This window comes from Dermacentor albipictus, unplaced genomic scaffold (assembly GCF_038994185.2).
Source record: "Dermacentor albipictus isolate Rhodes 1998 colony unplaced genomic scaffold, USDA_Dalb.pri_finalv2 scaffold_18, whole genome shotgun sequence".
In the NCBI taxonomy this organism is placed as follows: Eukaryota; Metazoa; Arthropoda; class Arachnida; order Ixodida; family Ixodidae; genus Dermacentor; species Dermacentor albipictus.
In genome coordinates, this window is record NW_027225572.1 from 2,804,072 (window position 1) to 2,829,117 (window position 25,046).

Genomic DNA, 25,046 nt, shown 5'->3' on the forward strand with positions numbered 1-25,046 from the left:
TCATTTCTAGAAAAAAAGAACTCAAAATTACCCTTGACAACGACGCGAGCAGTCGAAAAGTTTTGGTTTCACTCGACTCCGTGCCACCCACGTTTTCGTGTTTCAGTAGTTTCGTTATTGCGTAGTGCTGCACTGGTTTTGCTGGCTCGCGAAACTCGCACAAACTGCAAGTAGCAGAGAATACAACTTCCATGTGATGCCGCAGGATGCCCGAACGGTCTACGCCACTTAACCAGCTGCAGCGATGAATCTACCGCTCTGTCTTGACTCGGTACCGCCGTCTGTCGGGCGCTGTTTCACTCATCGATGGCAGCAAAGGGTGGTGATGGTATATGCAACGTCACCACTCCCCCGATTGGGTGGCGGGAGTTTTGAATTTCGAAAACGGTATTCGGACCCTTCAGATGCACTCTTCTTGTAAGCTAAGTCTTTTCTTTGCCCTAAACAAGCGTTGGGAGGTTTCTGGAATGGTATTCAAACAGTCCACGTCAACTTAGTATTAGTGCCCCTTTAACGCGAGTCGGGAGTGCGATATCCATCGCTTAAAAATCTTGAATATTGGGGGCAAGGAGTTACGGAGTCGCCATCTGTCGGAAGCGCCTCCCTTGCGTAGTATGAGGGATCACGCGGCGCGCTCCTCATAGGTTTCGCTTACGGCGCTCGATAAAAACACCACGCGGCAGCCCTCCTGGACATTTAAGTAAGTACTCTCAAAACGAGGGAAGTTTTTGACTGTCGATATAATAATCTTGGGCAAACTGAAAGCACAGGATCGTTTACAGACGCTATCTCTTTACCGAATACGTACAGTGAACGCCACTACGCGCATTCGCCGTGATGGAGTCTCCCGAACCGGCTTCTTGAGTGAAAGGTAGGCAAACGCTGAGAGTAAATTATGTGAAATATGTCCTTATAGTGGGCTGTCTGTATAACCAAATGGGGCATAAGAGAATGAAGCATCAATCCAGCGATCACACGGGTTCGCAGCGACCGACGGCACATCAGCATGCATGCCCACGTACAATGTTTTGCTTTCGCTGTGAGCACGTTTTCGCACCATGCCGTGAGCTTTAGGCCGCAGCGTATGAGCATTTGACATTACACTAGCAACCATTGCTGCGTGGACGCTATCAGATCTGTTGAAAAATAATTTCGTTATAGAGACTTCGACGCCTATACGGCGACTGTGATGTGGCGTCGCGACGATTAAATCTTTTTTTTGTCTTCGAAATTTTTGGACATTTCTATATTATTTCTCTAGTTTCGTCGCACTGTATGTTGATCAGTCTTGTCAGCGTGCGATTACCCTCTGCAACACTTTCGTGATCCAGTGCATTAATTCATAACCCAAACATCACCATACGCCATGCCTTTCTTTAATGTGCATCTTACCGCTCCCATTCCGTTCCAGTGAACTTACTAGTTTCTAGCATCAACAAGTTCATAGACCAAACCATCATGACATTAGCCGGGCAGCGGGCGCGGGCGAGCATCTCTGTGTGCGTTTTCTGCTACTCACCGAACATCGCGCAGTCCCAGCGCCGTAACAGAAATCAACAGACTTGAGTGCCCGACTATAGACATCCTACACCTAAGTTCTCTCTCTTCCTCTTTCACTCCCCATTCCCCTCCGCACGTGTAGGGCAGCAAACTGGACTCAGTCTGGTTAACCTCCCTGCCTTTCCGTCTTCCCTTCTCTCTCTTTCATCACCTCTGTGCTTGCTGCACACCGAGTGATAGCCGATGGCTGTCTGCCGGTTCTAACCCCCGTATTCAGAAATGCATCTTAACTTGAAGCCCATGCTTGACTTGAATTAAATGTCGCGAGTCGTGAACGCACCAAAAGGAACTCAATGAGAGTCTTGGGCGCGTTCGCACCAGGCGTCATTTCTATCAAGTTGAGCGTGAGCTTCAAGTTAAGATGCACTTCTGAATACGGCGGTAAGCTTTGCCAGCCAAGCTTCACGCAGCTCCTTGCCCTGCGGTTACGTGTGAGTAAGGCTGACACCGGGCTCCGTTGCGTACGTCCGGCACTGCGGCTCGGTGCTGCACACCTCCAAAGGCAGCCACTACCTATTATAGTACTTTCAAATGTTGTCAAGCAGACACCTAAGGCGATAAAGCCTCCCCACTTATTAATCAGAACCGCGGCGCCGGTGGGACTTTAAACTTTCGTTTTCAGCTCGCTTCGGCACTTCCGAAGCAGCCGACGCGGCTGCTGTGTCCACGTGATCCCTCACGCCACGTCACGCCGATGGTGGCGCTAGCTTTTCCAGTGGTGGAGCTCGCCCCCAATAGTCTGGCGTTTTCATCGTGCCTGCAGGCAGCAGCCGGCGAAGTCTGTTACATCACGCCAGCGACGTCAGGATCACTTAAAATTTGCCTCGTGTAGTTGGGTGTGTTGGACATGGCCCACTGCAGCATGGCAATCCGACTTTTATAGTTACTTTTTCAGTTTGCCAACTCCTTCTCTCAAGCCGGGCATGACCTGTTCCTAAGGACTGTGATGGTGCTGCAGTCGAGCTTTGTGCCAAGTGAACAGTGCTGCTCTGCTGACATGCATACACTGGTTGCGGTTTTTCGTGCTGCGTCTTGTGCTGGTAGCTGACTTTATTTACTCACTGTGTGTGCCTCGTCACTGTCCGCGTGCACGCGCACCGTGGCAAGGCTTTTTGCATCCAGTTTAAGTTCTGCGCTCACGGAGGCAGACCATTGTCGGCACCACCCAGCTCCGCCATAGCCTTCGCAGTGTAAGGCAAGAAAGAAGGAGCGCGAGCGCCGCAAAGGGGATCACATGCAACCTTATATAGTCTGCTTTAATGTCAAATACGTTTCGAGACCACAATGAAAAGTAGTTCAGGGCTCGTTAGCAACTTGTCAATGGGTATGTGCCACTCTATATCGACAAAATCAATTATACAAAATTTCTCTGGTGCAGGTCGGCATCGAACTCATGTCTTATATATTTAGGTGACCTTGTTTAAATATATCTTCACATGTGCCATGCACAACCTTCGTAACGGTGCCACTAGATGGCGCAGCATGTTCTGAGGGAAGCATGAAAGTGGAGCTCAGCTGCATACACACCTCATACATGACACGTTGCTGCGGTAGGGTGACACTATATTGCTTCAATGCTAATCGCATTGGCGTCGACATTCATCTTGAGATGGGTACTGCCAGAATTATTATTTAGATACGATTACTTTGCAATTTTGAATGGCAAATTCAACAATTTTGCATTCTGAACAAGTTAACAAAACAAATGCTAGATAGTGATGCAGCCTACCACGATCGCCAAACGTCACTGAAATAAAGACAGGCCCAGTTCACCACTGTTAGAATGCGTGCAAAATGTATGCCAGTGATTGAAATCTGCGTCAGGCATTAAGAGCACTTCCTTTGCACACGTGGCAGCAGTAACAAATTGCAACACCAGTAGTATGTCCTTTCTCTCATTACTTCTTTTGCTTTAGTTTTGAAAGGTGAAAGCCAGTGCTGTGGCTACGTGAAGGTCCAATCTCTCCTCTTTACAATGGTACCAAGATGTTGGCATTGCATTAATGGATAGTTGTGCAATCCGTAGCGCCATAACACATTCAAAAGCCCGATTTTGTTGACAGCATGTTAGAAAAGCGTGATTTTTCTCAACTCCTACTTCACATTTCTTTTACTATTACCCCACATGATAAAGGATAATCTGAGAATTTTAGGGAAAAAAATTAAAATAAGGACACGTAAACGTTGAACAAATAAACTATTCTAATTGCCATGTCTCCCCCCTCAAAGTGGTATGCGGTCAACAGGAGTGGTCGGCAGCATTTGCACCTCCACCCACCATAGGGAGAACCCTGGCCTCTTGTACGAGGCCGATGGCATGAATGAACACAGCGATCACTCCTATTGGCAAACCAACAGACACGAAAACTTGGCGCACAGCTCTTTGCCCTGTAAAGGAGTAATATCTAGTGGGCACAGCACAAAAAGAATGTGACAGCTCTTTGCAAGGACATTATTTCCATGCAACAAGTGGGTGCATCAAAGAAGACAAGCTGAAGAAGATCGAACAGAAAATTCCACTTTATCATCTTGCGGCTTGTAAGGTGTGCTGTTATTACTAAACAAAACTATTTTATTTGGCCACAATAACTAACCACGTTTAACTAACAAACTAGTTGCACAGCATATTTACCAAAATTAGCAGCACATCCGTTCTTTGCTTCATATGTTATGATGATTATTGTATCCTCATGTCATCACAAAACCTTATGGGCACATCAGCAGACACACAAGTGGCAATCTGGCTGCCAACTACAAAAATTAAATTAAATTCTGGGGTTCTACGTGCCGAAACCACGACATGATTATGAAGTACACCATAGTGGGGGACTCAGGGTAAATTTTGACCACCAGGGGTTATTTAACATGCACCCAACGCACGGTACGTGGGCGTTTTTGCATTTCACCCCCATTGAAATCCACAATGCTAACCACAATGCCAAATGATAACACGACACAGTATATGTTGTTGTAATGACTGCATTTTAAACCCCATAGCAACCACCATTATTCCTAGTGTCCTGGCTCCAGCTTCATTGCAATGGATATCTATCAAGCGGCCGCGCTCGACACAGAGATGTCTGTTGTGGATGGATGACCAACGTCTGCTCGGCAATTTAGCAACATACCTAGTGGCCCAAGCTAGCAGACAACTTGGGTCAAGTTCCCAAAGAATGATAATCACATTAATACCATTTTGCAGTAAGGTAGAGGTAGTAAGGTACTAATACTATATTTACTTGTGCAAGGTCCACTTTCGTGTACGCTCTGCAACCACACTTCGGAGTGCAAAAATATGGAAAAACAGGTTCACTAAGTGCCACGTGCATACCAGTCTGCTAGTTAGTATCTACAAGCCACTAATACATGGCGCTAGTTGTCCAGATGATGATGGCATTTGCATCACTGTAATGCACACTTGGCACCAAACGTACGAAACCATACTTTTGAGCGCCTACCTGGATGAAGCGGCACTGGCTAGGCCTAACCGGCATGTGTGGTGCACAGCAAGTCTTTGCAAGCATTTACTTAAAACGTTTGTACCAGTAGACCACAACGGCAATTGGGTGGGAGATCCCATGCACGCACTGAACTGATGACCACATGCGGGAAGGGGAGTTTGGATCTGTGGGCAATCAGTTGGCAACTACCAAGTTCGTGTGTGCTCGTTCAGGATGGAATACCATTGTCTCGCCGTGCAGGCATAAAGCCAATAAAGCTCCACATTGATTTTGCGCAGCACAGCCTAAAGTAACAGTGTCCCGAAGTCAAGATTTAGTGTGTGGTATTTGCATTTCATGATATATGACGCACATCGGGCTGCGCCATGGGCAAACGCAAAGTGCACCCACAACTATCACAAGATCTCAATTGAACCTAATTTTAAATCAGCACAAGAGTGAGCCAAAGTGTGCAGCCAAATATTTTGCTGCGAAGGTGCTCTAAAAACAACAAAATCAATTTTGTGACTGCAATCAGCTTTTTAGGCTGCCTGATTATTTATACATTTTCGCGGCTTTGCCCATGTCTGACAAATCAGTTGGCAATTGAAAATGTGTTCATAGTTGGCCGCCACTTAGTGTGCCTCCGAGAATCATTTCGAACTTTGAAGACTTCGTGTCATGCTAATTAGACCATGCCCAATAACCACCAGCAACTGCCGCAGTGTGTATGCCTTGTACACAACACACAGCATTCGCCCAGGCCAGAAAGAAAGCGGAATCAGCCAGCTCATTGATGGTGCCGCTAAAGAGGCAATACAGTGGTGTGCACTGTTCTATAAATAAATGGCCAGGACTGACTGACCCAATCGATGCCATTGCGCAGGTGAATGCCAACAAAGGGCACACGCAGGCTAGTGCGGATGAAGTGGCGAGCCATGTTCAGGACTGTGTCACTCCACACAAGGTACGACTGCAGTGCCAGGTTCTCCTTCTGCACGGGGAAGGTGGCTGGTGCGCCCACAAACGCCAACACCAGGTACCTGTCGGCCGGATATCTGGGGGCACCAGAGGAGAGCAGTTACAACTAGCACTCATGCAGGGCAGGCTGTGCCCTACAATAAAACTTTAACCTATTTTTCCGTTCAAATATAAGTGCCCTCACTAGACCAATATGAATGAAGATTTGCTGCATTAAATAGAGCGATTTAATGTCTCCAAGCGACGGCAAACAACATTAGCTTGGTTCTGTCCAGCTACGTGGCATTCGCATATTTTTAAACTCTGGCTTAAAGTTAGCTGGGACACCCTGCATATACACTCTCAGCACTTCATTTCGGGATGAAAAAAAAAATGAAGCTAGCACTACTCCTTTTATCAGAGCACCATATGCACAAATGCAATGTTAAAGCTTATGTGAGCTCTGCTCGCTTACGAGCAGACTTGCACACTCTAGGCAGGTTCTCACTGCAGGAATGGAGCATAAATATTTATTTGCGTTGCCAAATAAACATGGATGATACGGGCCGTAAACTCGTCAAAATGCACGTGGCATTGAAAACACACAATAGTGCCGCAAAAAGCAGTCAGACTACACCAAAACACGCATGTATACAAACTGCCAAAACACGTGAACAGCCGCAGACAATGCTTCACTGCCTCATCCACCCCGTGCTTACCGAGCAAAGTGCGATAGCAACGCCACGAGATGCGAGGATCAGTGGTGGGCCCACGCAGTCACATGAGTTTGAAAAGTGAACCTAGTCTAGTAACGTTGTGCTCTACCACAATGGCTATTGAACCTAGTCTAGTAACGTTGTGCTCTACCACAATGGCTGTTGGAAGCAGAATTTTGGTTTAGGATACCAAGGCTACCACAAAAAGAAATTTTCCACAAAACTTCCAGAAAGAATAAAGCACAAAGCTTACAATCCTTTAAAGGGCCCCTTCTCAGGTCGGCCATTTCGAACTGACAAGCGCAGTTCATACAATACGCGCTAACGATTGTGCCTGCAAAGTATCACACTTCTACATGCTGCAATAAGAGCTGCAATTTCAAACCAAATGCCCTGCACCCTTCTTCTCGCAGGTGGCACACTTCCAGCCAGAGAGTCAATGTCAATCACACAAGTGTACCTACGTAGTTCACTGTGCTGTGATGTCACTCACAGAGACACGGGACTTCGAGAATTGTTCAAGGCAACATCATTTATTTGCTTAATCTGTTGCTGCATAGATGAATTACAGTTTAGAGAAATAATAAAAGAAACCAAATGTCTACATGTTTTTGTTTTACTTTGCACCGTAGCAAGAGAGATTAACTTACATTTCATCTGCTTGTTCCCATGTTGTGCAGTCACGCACGCAGAGAACAAAACGATGTCCTCTACTACCGTGTTCTAGCACCGCGGTCATGCTCTTTCATCCTCTTGTGCCTGCCTCAGTGCTCGTGACTGTGGCACCAACTAATACTGCTAATCAGGTGTTCTCGTGTAGAGCACGCAAAATCGTACACTCCGCGAAACGAGACTAATGCAACAGCTCACATGCGAGACCATCAGCGAAAGTACACCACGCAAAAAAGCAAGAGAAAAAAAATAGAAGGTAGCGCCCATGATGTATGCGTCATGCGATGCTCCGGTTCTGGTATGGGAGATTGCAGGCAAGGAATTTCGCTGGCGTAGGCTAGATGCGGGCAAGTGGAGAGAGTGTCTATGCTGGCAGTGACGCTCGCCTTCTGAAATCGTGGGTTTGCGGCAATAAAATATTTCTATCTCAGCCATTAATGAACCAATTTGAAAAGTTCTTGCGGTAGAACGCTCCCAAGAGGGCACGCAACTCCCGTGTATAACCAAAATTTCCTATGTGGCCTGATGAGGGGCCGTTTAAGAGTGCTGTTTCTTGTGCGAGCTGGAATTGCATACTGTGGTGCAGGGTGCGCTTTGAAGATGCGGGGCAGAGTAAGGTACACAGATAAACAAACGAGAATGCTTCTAACAACTGATGCCCATTGAAACATTGCCTGTGTTCAAACACATACAACATCACACGACTATGTGACATGTCCTATCTATCTGACTGATAAGTCAAGAAGTAAATCTCCTTTTCCGTCAACAAAATAGATGGTGTGCTGGCAACACTTGGCCTTTTTTCTCATTATGGCTTTTGCCTCTATAATTTCATTTTTTGCATTTATCTTTCTGGTAGCTATTATGTAGCAGTTTGAAAACAGTGGCGAGCAAGCAGTCATTGCAATGCACTGACTGCTTGCATACCTATCTCTGTAATGTGCAATATTTTTTCGCCTATTTCAGCCGGACTTTACACAGCGGCCCATCTGGCCGATGTAGTTTCCGCCACATGACAGTGGTACACTGTAAACCTGGGCACAAATAGGTTCGAGTGCTTCTTTTGGCACTCACCTTTTCATAGCAAAACAAAACACTACACGTGGCAAAGATGTGCACCTGTCAGGTCATTGCAATAACTGTGGTTGCTCTCCGCCATTTTCAAACTACCGCATAATCAGCTAATGTAAAAATAAACGCATGCGGAAAATTATAGATGTGAAACACATAATCACCGAAGGGGCCAAATGTATCGGTGCACCATCCATATTGTTGACGGAAAGAGATTTGCTTCTTAATTCATCAGAAACAGCTAGGAAATGTCATGTGGCTGTGCAATGATGTAAAGTAAAACCTCAGTATAACAAAGCTGATAAAATTAGCAATCTGCTTCATCATATGCTCATCATATGCTTCATCATATTCCACCTTTTATACAAATATAACTACACTCACCGATAAATTTCTCTTGTGCAAATATAGCCGCCAAATTTTCTGAATTATCGGGCAAACAGAAAAACAAATTCGAATTAGAAAAGCTAATTCTGTTGATTTTGACTGTCTCCTTCATGCAGTGTCGACGATATCTTCACATCGGCAGAACAATGTGAAGCCAGCTACGTTTACACGTCCACTCCGCCCCTGCGGCTGGACAACACTATCATGAACAGCGCACGTGAGCAGCAGGGAGCGAATGCTTCGTCTGCCTCTTGCTTCAACAACTCTCTGAAACTCAAGATCACGCAAGCTTCGGTACCAAATATGGGCGAAGACAGTGCACATAGACACACCCATCCTTTACCCATGTGGCAGATTACCTCTAAAACAGGGCGCGCGGGCTGCGTGTGCATTCAGCTGCGCTGACAGCCATGCCCAGCCACAGCCGCGCTAGAAAAGGAGATGCACAACAACCTGCCCTCCCCTCCCTCGCCACCACTAGCACGTGTTTCAATGCATTACCACAAGCTTGCTCCTCTTACCCCTTGCTAGTGCGGGAAGATGGCACTCAACAGCTCATCAAGACACCATCCTCTTCGGCTTACATTGGAAGCTTTCACTCATACCCAAAGCACACAGTGTGCCGGGTGCAACAGGATCTTATTGCACTTATGTTCCATGGAGGTACACTTAGACAAGTGCAATAAGATCCTATCGCTTTGGGTGTCACAATCCTCCCGGGTTCGTGAACAAGGGAGGGCATGAGGCACGCTCCGTCAGAGTGACATTCACCAGCGTGGTGGTGGTGAATGATGACTGACCGTAGAGGAGCTGTGCTTGCCAGTGTTTATTTGGTGTGGTGACCAATGTTGCCTACTGAGCCTGGAGGGCCAACGAAGATTATGCCCGAGGAGGTGTCACATGCTTGTTACACCCCTTACCCCATTTGTTTGTTCTATACAAACGAAATACATCCAGGCTCGATATATAAAATAAGTTCACGCCTGGTTGAGGCTATGACGCCGTCCCAGCCGGCTTGATGGTGCCTGTTATCCAGGAGAGTAACGGTCTGGCGGCCTCCGCAATCCAGTACTCCGCCTGGGCACCGGTGTTGACAGGCTGGGTGTGGCAACACTGGGTGCTGCCTGAGCCAGCCTCGCTCCGTCTGGAGGGTCTGCAGTGACTGGCCTTGAGAGTGGTGCTGGACTTGACACCGGCTCAACGGGCGCCACACCACTGGCAATGCTTGCCGCCTCTGAGGTGGGCGGTGCTTCGCTGGAAACGACTGGTGTTGCCGCTGGTCCTCCTGTGGGCTGGACGTTTGAAGTGGCAGTTGAGGGTGCTAGCCAGGTCCCGAGGCGAAGCCTAGCATGGTAGGTGTGCCGGTGCCACGTGGTCTCGTCCGGCAGGCAGACGAGAAACAATGAGGCGCTGGCAGGAGATACAACCTGTCCGGCAGACCAGGGTGGGCCAGGACGGAAGTTCCTGGTGAAGAATGCAGCTCCTGACTCCGGCAGAGGCCCGGGACAGCACCCCCGGTCAGCAGCCAGCTTCTACTTCAACTGGTTCAGGAGCGCTGTGGATTGGAGGTCCAGATGCAAGACGTCCAAGGGTGTCTTGACCATCCGGCCCAGCAGGAGCCCACAGGGGGCATGCCCCGTGATATCGTGGGGCATGGTCCGGTACTGGAACAGTACCCGGACAACCTGCGCCTGGAAATCCCCAGCCTGGCTCTTCTTGAGTTTGTCCTTGAAGGTCTGCACCACCTGCTCGGCTGCACTGTTTGAAGCAGGGTGGTACGGCAGAACCTTCATCTGGCGGATTCCATTCTTCGTCAGCCAGGCCAGGTACTCAGTGCTGGCAAAAGCAAGACCACTGTCGGACACGACGACGTCTTGCAACCCCTGGGCGGCGAAGATATGTTGCAGCACCATAATGGTCGCACCTGCTTATGGAGTGGTGACAGGTAGAACCTCCACCCATTTCAGAAAGGCATCCACCACTGCCAGGAAGTAATGGCCCCTGAAGGACCCCCCAAAATCCACATGCAGGTGGGACCAGGGTCTCAGTGGGAACGGCCAGGGGTGATTTTCACATGGTGAGTACATAACACTTTCGACAAACTCATGCAGGCCACTCTGATGCGACAGAGGGAACCGCCTCAGCTTTACAAAAAATGGTAGGAAAATATTGGCTCGACTCAATATCCCAGCATACCCCATTTATCTCCATAAAAGGTCATACTTCTCCCTCCTTCGGTGAGATCGAAAATTACGATAGCCCCAATTGCCAAGAACATGCATCACAAGTACGAGGAAAAGCGCAAGGCACACGCACTACATATTCAATCGATAGACTCTAATAAAACGATGTACGATACGTAATACGCGGACACAGCTGCATATGCATAAGTTACTGGGTAGCGTTACCAAAGGAGGTACGCCCTGGCAGTCGTGAACTCGACCTGCCAGCAGTAATCAACTGTGTAAGCCACGGCGGGATCCCCCACCTCGGCCTACACGTTAGCAGTGGTGCTCACGTAGAGCATCTGCAAAGGGACTTTATCGTGGTCACGGACTCCCGGGAGATGTGTCACCTGTTTCTCAAGGAGCACGTGACTGAGGCTAGCCTCGCTCCCCAAATTGTTTAACCACCATCACCTAATCTGGTGCCCGGGACATGCGGGGTACAAGGGAACGAAAAGACTAACACATTACCTCGAGGGTCTCCTAACCAAGCGATGGCGTCCTCGTCGAACCTCAAACCCTCACACTATCCCTCACAATATCCCATCAATTTATATGCCAAAGAAATCCTTGCTCATCAGCATGGAGTCCACAAGAAATACCCACCGCATCACCCACAACTTAGCGGGAATGAGGCTGCCAATTGGCACAAAATACAGATTGTGGTATGCCACCCCTAAGAATGCTAAACACCATGTACCCCACTCGCTATGGGGCTGAATACCCTTGGTACAGTGCCATATCCACTCTAACACAGCTAACGTGGGAGTGCACTAAGCGCCCTCATACGCCAGATAGCAATACCACCAAGGAGCAGTGCAAGGTACAGCTCGCCCGTTTTAACTTGACGAGGCAAAAGTCCTTAATTAGCCAGGTCAGGCAGGCGGCAGAGGCAAGTGGGGTCCTGAAGTGAGGGGCTCCAACTGCCCCTCCTTAAGATCTTTTCCCGCCAAATAAAACATACAAATATATATATATATGTATATATATATATATATATATATATATATATATATATATATATATATATATATATATATATGGCACTTGTATTTTTGCAAGGAAAATGACACTGCTCTGCTTTGTCAGTCACTCATGCATGGTCACACGACACATGATTAGAGAAGATGCATTCACAAGCAGTCGCTTCTAATTCAACCACTTGACCATTACGTCCATGAAAATTTCAATTTATTGTTTCGGTATTCCTCTGCAAAGGCAGTGAAATTTTGTTATACTGAAATCGTGCATAAACACATTTCTTTATAGTGAGGTTGTAAATGCACTTTGAAGCGGCTTGGAACAGGACAATCTGAATTTTGGTGGAATAGAATATAAAATATGGCAATGCACTTTGAAACAAGAAGTTTGAGGGTGTCTACCAAGTTGACATTTCCAAATTCCCTGAGTTTTCCAGGTTTTCCCTGAACAACTTTGCAAAATTCCCTGAATGCTCGAGCCAGAACTTCGTTTTATGTTAAGACATGCTGACACCATGTTGCCCGATGCAGTCACTCTCTAGTAAGCATGTTGAAGCACAAAAAAATGATTGAATCCAGTTTGAATTGCAAGGATTAATATCTATTTTAAAAAGAAAACAGAAGGAAGGTGTTAAAATGCACCACGAAAAAATTGTAAAGCCTATTCCAAATGGAGTCACACATTTTCAAATACGAATGAAAAGGAGATGCATACATAAGTAAATATTTCTGAATATGAGCTATTTCTATCAACTGATAGCAAGCTCACCGGCATGAGGCCTGTACTTTGTCACAACTCAGATTCTCTCTCAGCAGCACGGAAGTCGACCTCAACTGCCCTAGCTGACATACTCACAGCCCGCACACATCTCAGTGTTGGGTTTAACTGCGTTAAAGAGTTTATTTTGGTTTGGATGAGGGTGACCTGCATTTCGGCGTCAGCCAACACATTGTTTTTTGAGCTCAAGCTCCTTCAAAGAGGCGGCGGCACAATTTCTTTCCTGTTAATTTCCCATACGTCGGTACTTTCTGTTCTCATCCTCCTTCTGCCACGAGTTCACCCCCATGGATCATTTGAAGAATCCTCTTAGTCGATTGTGCAGTAAACGTCTCATTTTTCGGACTCCCATCCGAAATATCGGGCAGTCTGAAAAAAATGAATGCATGTCTTTAACTGCCCTTGAGGGCCAAAATTGCCACAGGCATGTCCAAAAAAGCTCTTAAGGCCTGCCAGTACACTTATTAGGTATATCGGTGCTCGTACTGCGAGAGGAGACGGGGGTGCACGCGTGTATAGTTAAGGAATACATACTAATGTTAGGAGTTAAGGAAGGGTTAATTAGTTAAGGAATACTTCAATGTTAGAAGCGCTCCCGTTTGCTTCTCTGTGTGCCTTACTCTGTCCTTGTTTTCAAAATGCACTACACCCCAGTTTGCAACCCTGCAACCATGTACCAGGAGCAGATATCGCAATTCTGTAAAGTGTAGGAATAATTAAAAGAGCGCAAGCACCGACAAGACATAACAGCACAGGCGCTCACTAACAGTTGCTGTATTTCAGCAAATGGTGAGAGTTTATGGAATGCACATATGCGAAAACACAGGCAACTAGGGGTGCTCAAAAGAAAAATAAAAGGAAAAGCTCAGCCGGTTGTTTCTTAACCAATCAATTTAGCCTTCTGAGCAACCTACAGCGGTGGGACTGCCCACTCAAAACGAAAATGTAGTTTCGCTTTCATTCGATGCGCGCGTTGGCCATATGCCTTAGGAACTGCAAAGTCACTGTCCATTATCGCATCAAGCAGTCGTGGTGTCTTCTGCAGCAGTTGCGGCAAGCACCAGTTTCGTTTTCACTCAGTGCGCATTAGCAACGTGCCTTCAAAACTACGAGGCCGTCCATGATCACGTCGATAGTGGTGGTAGTTTCGTCCACAGCGGCTGCGGCAAGCAGTAGTTTTGCGTTGACTAGATGCGCGTGTTGGCCACCCACATTTTGAACTCCAAGGTCGCCGTTCATAGTGGTCACGGTTTCTACCGCAGCGGTTGCGGCAAACCGTTGTTTCGTTTTGACTGGGTGCGCACATTGGCCACACGCCTACAGCGCTGCAAGGTCACCGTCCATGATCACGTTGATCATGGTCGGGGTTTCTTCCGCGGCGGTTGCGGCAAGCCGTTGTTTCGTTTTGACTGGGAGCGCACATTGGCCACACGACTTCAGCACTGCAAGGTCACTGTCCATGATCACGTTGATCATGGTCGGGGTTTCTTCCGCGGCGGTTGCGGCAAGCCGTTGTTTCGTTTTGACTGGGAGCGCGCGTTTGCCGCACGCCTTCAGAAGTGCGAGGTCGCCGTGATCACGTCGATAGTGGTCGCAGTTTCTTCCGCAGCGGCTGCTGCAAGTATGAGTTCCATTTTGACTGGGTGGGCGGACTGACCGCATACATTTAAAACTGCAAGGTCGCCGTTCATGATCCCGTCGATAGCAGTCGCGGTATCTTCCGCATCTTTCACGGCAAGCAGTGGTTCCGTTTTGACTCGGTGCGCGCGTTTGCCGCACGCCGTCAGAAGTGCGAGGTCGCCGTCCATGATCACTTCGATAGCGGTCGCGGTTTCTTCCGCAGCGGTTGCGGCAAGCCGTTGTTTCGTTTTGACTGCGTGCGCACATTAGCCACACGCTTTTAGCACTGCAAGGTCACCGTGCATGATCACGTCTCTAATGGTCGCGGTATTTTCCGCAGATTTTGCGGCAAGCAGTGGTTCCGTTTTTACTGGGTGCGCGCGTTGGCCACACGACTTCAGGAATGCGAGGACGCCGTCCATGATCCCATCGATAATGCTCGCGATTTCTTCCGCAGCTTTTGCGGCAAGCAGTAGTTCCGTTTTGACTGGATGCGCGCGTTTGCCACACGCCTTCAGAAGTGCAAGGTCGCCGTCCGTGATCCCGTTGATTGTGGTCGCTAGCAGGGGCAAGTGAGCGCACAGTAACGTGATCAAGCGCGTGCTAGGAAAGAGGGGGCATGTGAGCGTGCATTAACATGATCAAGTGTCCGCTATGGGCAACCAGCGCTGAAGCTTCGCGTGCCGACAGCAGCGCCGTAACACACAGCCTATAGCGAGCGGTAGACACAGTTTCCAGTAGCACACGCAGTGATTTCGTGTCAGCAAATTCGCCGACTGTCTTGAGTCACACTTTTCACGGCTCCTCAAACGGCAGGGAACCGACGTGCTAGGACGTAGCAGCGCATGCGCTCTGCGCAGCGCGCATGGCCATGGACAGAACTTGGCTGGCCGTATCGGGCTAGACAAACATTGATACAGGCGCTCGTTTCTTATCGTTCAATATGTCGTGCCATCTTCGTAGCCTCCCTATCGGACGGTTTCAGCATATTTTAGTAACGCATGAAAAATGTCGTAGCGCCTCCTGGGCAGCGCTGGTTCCCCATCAGAACCCAGGCAAGGGGAGGGGGCAGTTAGCACACAGCAACATGATCAAGCACGCGCTAGGAGAGGGCAGGTGAATGCGCAGTAACATTATCAAATGTGCGATAGGAGAGAGGGGCCAGACGCAGTAATGTGATCAAGCGACCACTAGGAGGAAGGGGGTCATGGGGAGGAGGCAGGTAAGCATGCAGTAACGTGATCAAGCGCTTGCTAGGAGGGAGGCAAAGAAACAAGGCAGGTGAGCGCATGCGCACTAGGGGCTCCTTCCTCCTCCTTTTAAGTTGGATGGGAAAGACGGGCACACGCTGCTGTGCTTCCTCGTCATACAATGGTTTGACGTGGGCGTCAAACCGTCGACCTTTGGCTCGGGTTTGTTCAAAGAGTGTTAGATAGGGGTGAGATATTTTGTTCGTAATAATCGTTGCGTGGTTTTGGTAGTTCAAATTTGTGAGAGTTTTACAGCGAAGCTGTACTATTAGCCACGAGAACGAACGTGAGCGGCGCTGCGAGCGCCGCTCGCATGACGTCAGGGCACGGACTCGCGCCTGTCGTCTGCTACAGTTCGGGCGTTGTCCGGGCGCTTTCTGCGGTGTTTTCGTTTGTTCGCCCTCGTTCTCTCTGCTTGTATACTTATGGTGGTCGTCTCAAATATATTTTTACGACGTCTTCCTTTGCGAACATTTATTCAAAGAGCTAATTTCTTAGACAAGAATGCAGCTCTCGAAGGCAACGCTACAGCGCCAGCCGAAGCGACGCAGACCAGCCCATTGCGGGTTTTTCATACGCGGATAGACAATCGTAAAAGCATAGCCTATGGGCACCCTGCAATGAAGTTTGCCTGTACATGTCACGCCACCAGCAGCGGCGGTTAGCATCCGCGGGTAGGCCGTCACCGTCATTTCACCATTGTCCGTCGTGCGTTCAGGCCCGCCTGAAAGCCTGCTTTTCCAATTTTCCAGTGAATTCACCGCGGCCTCTTGGCAGCTTCTTCGTGAGAAGTGTGAACAAAATGAACAAGCACAGATACTGCTGCGCTAAGGATTGTCAAAACCGCGAAGGGGATGTCGGTATCAACTTGCACCGCTTCCCTTCAAAACCAGGGGAAGCAACCGGCGGCTGAAGTGGATCGTCGTGGTTCATGTCGGTCTTGCGAATTTCTGTTAAACGAACTAAGACGTAAATGGCAAGAACAACACAAATAAATAAAAAAAATGAACCAGCAGCGACATCCGAAAAAACACACAATAAAGCGCCAACTGCATAAGAACGCGTGAACTCATTCCCGCTCTTGTAAATCAGTTTAGATAGTTGTTTAGCTCGTCTTGCTCCAAAACAAACGCGCTGTTGCTACGTGTCATATCTCGCTTCGTAGGCGCTTCGGGCGGGATCCTTGTACGCACTTTGTTTCTTCCTGCGCCAAGATCACGACGCGAATGCTGGAACTTAGCTCATTCCTGCCGATATTTTCTCGCACTTAGAACAACAAAACTAAGGTTGGAGTACACTGCAGCACACATCGAGTATTCGAAAATGAGCATTTCGCTCGCGCACGATAGCGCATCTTTGTTCAGTCTTCACGTTATTTAGTCTCAGCTTATTGATCTCTATGATGCTTCAGCGGTAATTCCCCATCACATTCGAGCCCGAACGACAATACCAGAATATGCTCGAGGCACTTTGTCAACGGAGAAAAAAGCACTTACCTGCCAATTTGCCAAAACCTCTACAATTGTGAGGTGCAAGGCACGCTCCAAGTAATGAAGCGACAAATGACAGTTGAAAGACGTCCACGGCTGTATTAGCTCACTTAAATGGCGTAAAATAATGATTTGTTAACTCACTTTGAGTTCGACGTCGTAAGCATGCTTGCTTTGTTGTGATAAATACTTCGCGACCTGTGGTGGTTGCTTAGTGGCTATGGTGTTGGGCTGCTAACCACTAGGTCGCGGGATTAAATCCTGGCCACGGCGGCCGAATTTTGATAGGATCGAAATACCCAAAGGCCCGTGTAATTAGATTTATGTCCACGTTAAAGAACCCCAGTTGGTCCAAATTATTCCGGAGCCCTGCACCACGGCGTGCCTCCTAACCAGATCGTGGGTTTCGCACCTAAAACACCACAATTTAATTTAAGCGCCTCGCTGTGATGTCCGTGCTGTTTACTCATTTGACACGATATACATGGTTGTATTCGTAAATTTGACGTCGTTTCGTTAGCGTCGGTGATCCAAAATGAGCCTCGATGTTTTCGATTTCCTTAAAACCGCAATTTAGAGCGTCCACCAGGTTTCAAACGAGCGCCGCAAAAGCATGCCTCTGTAGCAGTGGCCGCCTCGGAGTTTCGCGCTACTGACACGGTGGCGCTGACGGCTGAGCCGATCGCTGCGCCGCCTGACCATTGCAGGGTGCCCATAGGAATCCAGTTATGATACCATACCTGCCGCGGTGCAACAAGTATGTCACAAAGCTGGCTATATATGACTTTTACAGCAGTTATGTTGATTTTATTCCGCTAAAACAGGTTTGCTGACGACGAGTGGTTCATGGTATAATATCGAATTTTTGCATTTCCTCACAGAAACGCTCGGCAGTAGCACGGGGACTTACCTAATACTGGAGCTTAGATTCTACACGCCTCACTTGCTTCTTTAACTGCTTGTCAACATTAGGCGGTTCTTCACGTGTTTATTTTTTTAAGCGGCGGAAATTTGAAGTGAAGTTAATGAAGGCTTACAGCTATTTACAGAATACAAATAGGAATGTACCAATATATATTCCCTTTTCCGTGCTACACGTTCAACTCACCTCTTTAGAGCGCGTTTGTTAATGATTAATAATGTACGTTATGTTCCTCTTTTTTTGTCTATGTTACCAAGTGTATATCATTTATTTATTTCAATGTCGCAGTGTGTTTTGCATTGTTATTGTGGAACTATTTCACTGTTCTTTCATATATTGTATAACTGCAATGTTTTATGGCCACTATATAAATGTAATTTATATGGCGCTTGATGCGTTACCCCATGCAGCCATATTGTACCTAAGGGGGTGAGGTTACCTCAAGCCACGTCTGTGCGGCTTTTTTCCCTCGTCCACCTCCATTTACCACTGCTCTGTACATGTGTGTGTGTAAATGGAAATTAATAAATCAAATCAAATCAAACTCACTTGAGAAATTTACTGGTGCTTGTTGCTTGAGGAATATACATGACGAATCTGTTTGGCGAACTGACACAGCCTGCTCGGCCTAATTTCTTTAGTGAAGTATGCCTGCTGGACCGCATAGCTGCAGCCAGAAAGAAGTCGAAGCGTCAATGACTAGTAGCATGGGACATATTGAAGATATCGAAATTCCCCCAGTGGAGGGTCAGAAATCAAGTGAAAGTATATGCAAGGCTTGTGGTGCTTTCTTTATGAATGTTTGCGATTGGATTGGAGCAAACTTAATTTAGCCTGCAAGGTTCTCTTTTATGTACCGACGAAGCGAATAGTTATCCATTTGTAAAATTAAATAACGCTGGATCGAGACATGGTGAGACAAAAGGTGCTTGAATTTTCCTTTTGTAGGCAATCTAAGCTGCGGTGTAGTAGCTCGAGAATACTTTAGCCATTCCAGTTGGCGCTGTAAAAAAAATTCTTTCTGGTTTTAATTAGAAGTTGTAGTGAACTGATGGGTTTCGCGAACATAGCGTGCCTCGCCATACGGACAGTCGATTGCTACTGTTACGTGATCAGGGGTGTGCCATATTGTCGATAAAGGCTACTGAGGGCCACTATGAAACATTTCATCACTTTCAATTGAGTGGCTCTCGATCTTAATAACGAAACTTTTCTCTCAGGTGATTGCTACTATGGTGTTAGTGATTCACTATGTAAATACTCTACATGACGCGCCGTCGTGTTAACAGCCATGAGCAATTCGTTTTTTGGAGGCCTATTTTAGAGGGGGATGAAAGTAGCAGCAAACTTTTTCATAAGAAATGCGCGCCTATTTTTTTCGCATTAATGAATGGCCATATTTGAATAGAACAACACACCAAAGTAATAGGAATCATGATGACAGCTTCGCTGGGCAGTGTCTTTCTAACATCGGATCACATGTTGACGCCAATTACCAAATCTTCTTCCACGTAAAATGCAATGCCTCTCATAGCTAAATACTAAAGGAATGTTAAGTGTTTAGCGAAGCATCATGCACAACTTCGCGCATTGAATTTGCAGATATTCTTTTTTTAGTCAAAATTTACCGATAGACACGGCGCATGTATGCATTGCAAAACCTAGTAGACTGTTTTAACGCTACTTAGCTTGCGATATCCAAGCCGCAAAGTTTCTCGACTCACACGCTTTTGAAGAAGAAACTGTGGTAAAGGTATGGCATCTGAAAGAAGCCGACGTGTTCTTCAATACGTACGGCTCGAGCCACCCATACCCCAAGCATACACGAAGGGAACGAGCGCGCGCGGCAGCCGAGCGAGCCGGAGCGAGCGGCGTCCTGGCCGTGACGTCACTCGCGAGAGGGCGCCACTCCTAATTCTCGCCGCTAATACCTCTACCGTCCAAGGAACTCTTTGTGTTGTTGGCGTGGTAAGCAAAAAACTCCCCATACGTGGGCCGATCTGAAAGACAGTGCAAAATCGACCCGACCCGCGGCGGCGGCGAAGCAGGCGTTAAACACTCCCCATGCGTGGGCCGATCCCGAAGATAGTGCAGAATCGACCCTACCCGCGGCGGCGGTAAAGCAGGCGTTAAACACTCCCCTTGCGTGGGCCGATCCCGAAGATAGTGCAAAATCGACCCGACCCGCGGCGGCGGTGAAGCAGGCGTTAAGCACTACCCAGAGGCAGCTTTGAACGTTCCATTACCCGAGGACATGGAGTTACAGCAGTTTGAAGACGCCCTCACGCGAGAGGATACGCCAACCCTAACGAGCACCTCCACTGACGCCATGGTAGACGCCACCGCTTCGAGGAAGGTGCCGCTGCGTCCAGACGTGAATCCGCTCGCTCCACTTGCTGAACCTGAGCCACCAAGGGGAAGCAAAGGCAAGTGCAATGATTTACTCGTCTCAAACCTACTCATTGTACCCACCGCCAAGCATGGGCAGAAACGCGCACGCGGAACCCTGTCCGCGATAGCTGCAGCTGCAGCAGCTAAACCCAAGGCTGCGTTTCGTCATGGCGTCTCTCGCTACAACGGCAACGCGACGCCAGAGTTTAACGCGTACGACTCGGACTCGTCGTCTACTCACGAAGATGACAGGGAACAAGGAGCATGGAAGACCGTCACATATAAACGCTGCAATCCAGGGAAGAAACAAGCGAACGCTCGCGCTCAACACCATTCATACGCTCACACTGTGATCCTAAAACCTGAAGAGCCATGTAGAATCATGGATGAAAATTTCATTGTTATTGATGAGGCAATCTGGAATCACATTCACAACGCTCCCTCAACGCATGAAAGGGAAGCTGACCCGATCGTTCAGATCAGATATTTGGACCGGAGTAATCAAATAGCGGTTGGCACCGATGATCGCGACACGCGGGATGCCCTTCTGACTTTAATACAGCTTCCAATAAATGGCAAGCCAACTGCATTTCAAGCATACGAGGCCACACAAAAGGATCAAATCCGGGGCATTATCCGCAACGCCGGAGGAATGACTGCCGAGTAGCTTATGATGAAGCTGCACTGCCGGAAGTGCGACATTATCAGCGCTCGTCCCATTGGGGAGAAAGGCACAGCTGTAGTCACTTTGAAAGAAATTAGCCTTCCATACAAAATCGGGCTCAAGTCTTTCACAATACCAGTCTACCCGTTCAAGTCGCAGGTTTACGCTTGTGAGACGTGCCACAAATTAGGACACGGAAAACAGCTTTAATGGTCCGAATTTTAACAGCCCGCGTTGTGCCACATGTGGCAGAAAGCAGCATGGCAATGTCGAGGTCTGTCTCAACCAGGGGCCGAAATGCCGCAATTGTGGGGGTGAACACCTTGCAACGGCTCGAGACTGCCCCCAGCGCATAAAGATCAACAAACAGCTGCACGTGAAGTCAAAACGACCTCAGAGGCATAGCCAGAACTCCATGGGGTCACAACCGCAAGCTCATGAGCGCCCTCAAAAGACAGTGACCATGAGCCACAACTTTTACACTGGGCCTCCCCGCGCTCCATTAACATCAACTCCTGCGATACCACCGGAAAATAAACCGCTTTCCAACCACGGCAAACATACCTTTGCTAATGTCGTCAAGATGGCTAACAGCGAAGCGTTAGAACACGCGAAAGCGACTCACGCCAGAATTGCAGGTCAGTCTGTCCCCGCCTCACTCTCAGCAAATGAAGGTGCACGTGTTCACGGACAAGTCCATGAAACTACCTCTCGAGCACTCACTGTCGGGGCACCAGAGCAGAGCTAGCATAAGCTGCTAGAAACGCAGCCAAAACCACAAATTCAGCCTGACTACGAAGCCATCTTCTCTGCACGCCTGGCACAAATGGAACACAACATCATGTCAAGGGTACAAACGATGATAGAACGAGCTATCGAAACATGCGTTCGCACCGCCATGAGGCGCCTAATGCTCAATGGAACGCTCGCCTTCGGAGGTATTAACACGGCCGCATCAGTTAATACGGCGTCTTTGCTGCCTGTACAGACAGCTCCGATGCAGATGGCTCACACACAACATGGCTCAGCTAATCACTCAAGTTAATGTTCGCGGTCACGGTCGGGATGGCTCCCCCCACATCCCGACCGTGATTCAGTGGAACTGCCGCTCTCTCAAGAAGAAAAAAGCAGACATGACTTTACGCTGGGGCCTGTCTCACAACAGTCTCAGAGCCGCCGTTCTGGCATTGCAGGAGGCGAACTGCTTCATGCCACGCTTACCATACTACGAGGGCTATGGCTTCCCCGAAGACACCGTCACACCTGTGTGCACAGCTGTGTATGTGGATCGAAGACTCACCCACACAAAGCTCGACACTGAGCCTTGGTGTTCGAATATTGCTAATGTTACCAGATGCCGGATTCAACTCACGCCCGAAAGAATAATTATTGTTTTTCCGTGTACATACGTCCAGAAAATGCACGAAGGAAGACTAAGCGCGCCTCGGTAGACTTTAGCTACCTACAACATTTTCGGAAGATCTATCCCAAGGATACAATTCTAATCTGTGGAGACTTCAATGCTCAACACGTAGCCTGGAACTATAATAAGTGCAGCCCACGCGGTCGCCGTATCATGGAAGAGCTTGAAGATTACGGACTATTGCTCTTTAATCTGCCGCAATCCCAAACGAGGCTCGGACAGGAAGCAAGGCAAGCAGACACGACGCCAGAATTAACATGGTCCTCGAGACCCAGAACCTACCAATGGAAACTTCTAGAGGACCCTTTTGGCAGTGACCATCGTCCAATTGCCATCACGGTGAGAACAAATGGTTCCTCGTGCCGCCCGTCGTCTTACAAACGGGATTGTACGATCACGCATTGGGACAAATATCGGATGCTGCTAGAAGAAAACGGCCCAGTTAACAATCCTGACTTCTTAACGCAAGCTATGACGCGTGCCAAGCGCACAGCAACTAAGACGCTGCGGGTTTCTCCGGACCAACCTGATCCGGATAGGCACCTCTTGCATCTATGGAACCGCAGGCTCAGACTTCTGTCTTCTTATCGAGCGAAGGGGCGCCCTCGGACATTACGAACTCAACTACGCTCTTTACAAGAGGAAATCGAGAAGTATACGGGAGACAAGTGTGCGAGCAACTCAACGGATTGACAAATTCAAGCAGGGCGTGGGTTATATTGAGATCTCTTCTTGGGCAACATAAAACCTCAGACGCCGCAGCCCGTGCTGCTTTGAAAGAAGGCATCACCAATTCCGAACTCGCAGAGAAAGCGGCAGACATATTTTTACCCCAGTCAAATGATACCTTAAATATAACCTATGCGAGGGACGATGACCAAGACGGACACGATGATCTAAACCAGCCGAATGGCGCCACTCTATTGTCAAGCCTATTCTGAAACCGAGCAAACCACCGAACTGCCTGGGAAACTTAAGACCAGTTTCGCGCACGTCATGTCTGTGCAAACTTTTGGAGAGCATGGGGAGGAGGTGGTTTCGGTATCGCTGCGAGCGGACGCGCTGTGTATGGGCTCCTCCTTCGAAGTCCACAGCGACCGGTCATTTCGACTTGAGCCTCTCAACATCGCCACCATCGTATCCGGGAAGGTGAGCCGTCCATTTTGAGCCCGCCTGGGTGTCATTATCCCGCCCGGGTCGGATTTATCGGCCTTTTCTCCGTCTGCCTGGTGCACGCTGAGGCTACGCCTGTCTTAGGCCTAGCGTCCGTGACCCCCACAGCCCACCCAGCCATGGAATACCAAGTAAACGGCACCGACATCGACCCCGCCGAAGCCCTAAACGGGGAATGGGAGACCGTCCTGCGTCTCCGCAAACAGCACCGCCCCGCGCCTGCCACTCACTCTCCCCAGACGGAACCCAAGGGCGGCGACGGCCGTTCAACCGCCGAGATATCCCGAGCTGCGGCGCCGCCAGCTGCGCAGCGCCCGCTCCGTACGCGACACGCGCCTCTCCCGCAGCTCCCGCGGGGAGACTTCAAGATTGTTGTCCGACCACGCGGCGGTTTGGACATAACCAAGGAGACCCCTCGAACGCTCTTCGCAGCAATCTGTGATGCGACCAAAATCCACCTGCAGGAAGCGCTCGCTCAGGACCAGGTGCGGCTGCATCCAACAAACAACACCTTGACGATCAGCACTCCAGAGGAGGCTCGAGCTCGAGCTTATACCCAAATGACGTCAATCCGCATCGGCACGAGCGCAACTGATGTCACCGCATACCTCGCTCCGCCCGATGATGCCGTGAGGGGCGTCATTCACATGGCCTACAATGATGAGTCGCACGGTGAAATCCTGAAAGGACTTGTTCCCTTCAATCCTGAACTACCAATTATTGACGCTCGGTCCTTCGGGAAAAAGCGATCCATTATTATCACTTTCGCCACCGGCCCCCTGCCAAAGGCTGTCCGCTTTTGGGCGGGTATTCACACTTGCTTTCCTCATCGACCAAAAATGGAGACTTGCTACAACTGCCGCCGTATCGGACACCGCCAGGATGTCTGTCCCGTCCCAACTAGCGGATGTTGCCACAATTGCGGTGACAAGCACACGCCAACGGAACCCCCAACCTGTACACCCAAGTGCATTGTCTGTGGGGACGAGCATCATACTGGGAATATTCAATGTAAGTACCGGTATGCACGCCCGCCACCACGCACCCAGCCAACCACCGGACACCAGTCAAGAACCCGGGAGCAGAAGCCAGCCCCGCGAAAGTCATCGCGCAGTGCAAGCACTGCGCGCTCCCTTTCACGTGACCGTAGCCACAAGCCCCAGCAGGACCTCACCTGGGCCGACCGTGCAAGAAAAGCGCCGCCTGCCCCCGCCCAGAAAACTGCGGACCACAACGAACGGGAGCTCCGGGCCCTGCGGGAGGAGGTAAGACGCCTCACAGTCCTCACTCAGAGCTCACTTCCCTCTCCTACTCTTTCTCACTC

General features: G+C 48.9%; 1 protein-coding gene across 2 annotated transcripts in view; it reads right to left on the bottom strand.

The window, feature by feature from the left end:
• Positions 1-25,046, bottom strand: part of O-fut1 (O-fucosyltransferase 1) — a 266,792-nt gene that overhangs the window by 81,929 nt on the left and 159,817 nt on the right. For both annotated transcript variants that reach the window (XM_065454111.1, XM_065454110.2), the window contains exon 5: positions 5,866-6,058. In XM_065454111.1, coding sequence (XP_065310183.1) covers positions 5,866-6,058 — 193 coding nt within the window. The remainder of the gene's footprint in view (positions 1-5,865; positions 6,059-25,046) is intronic.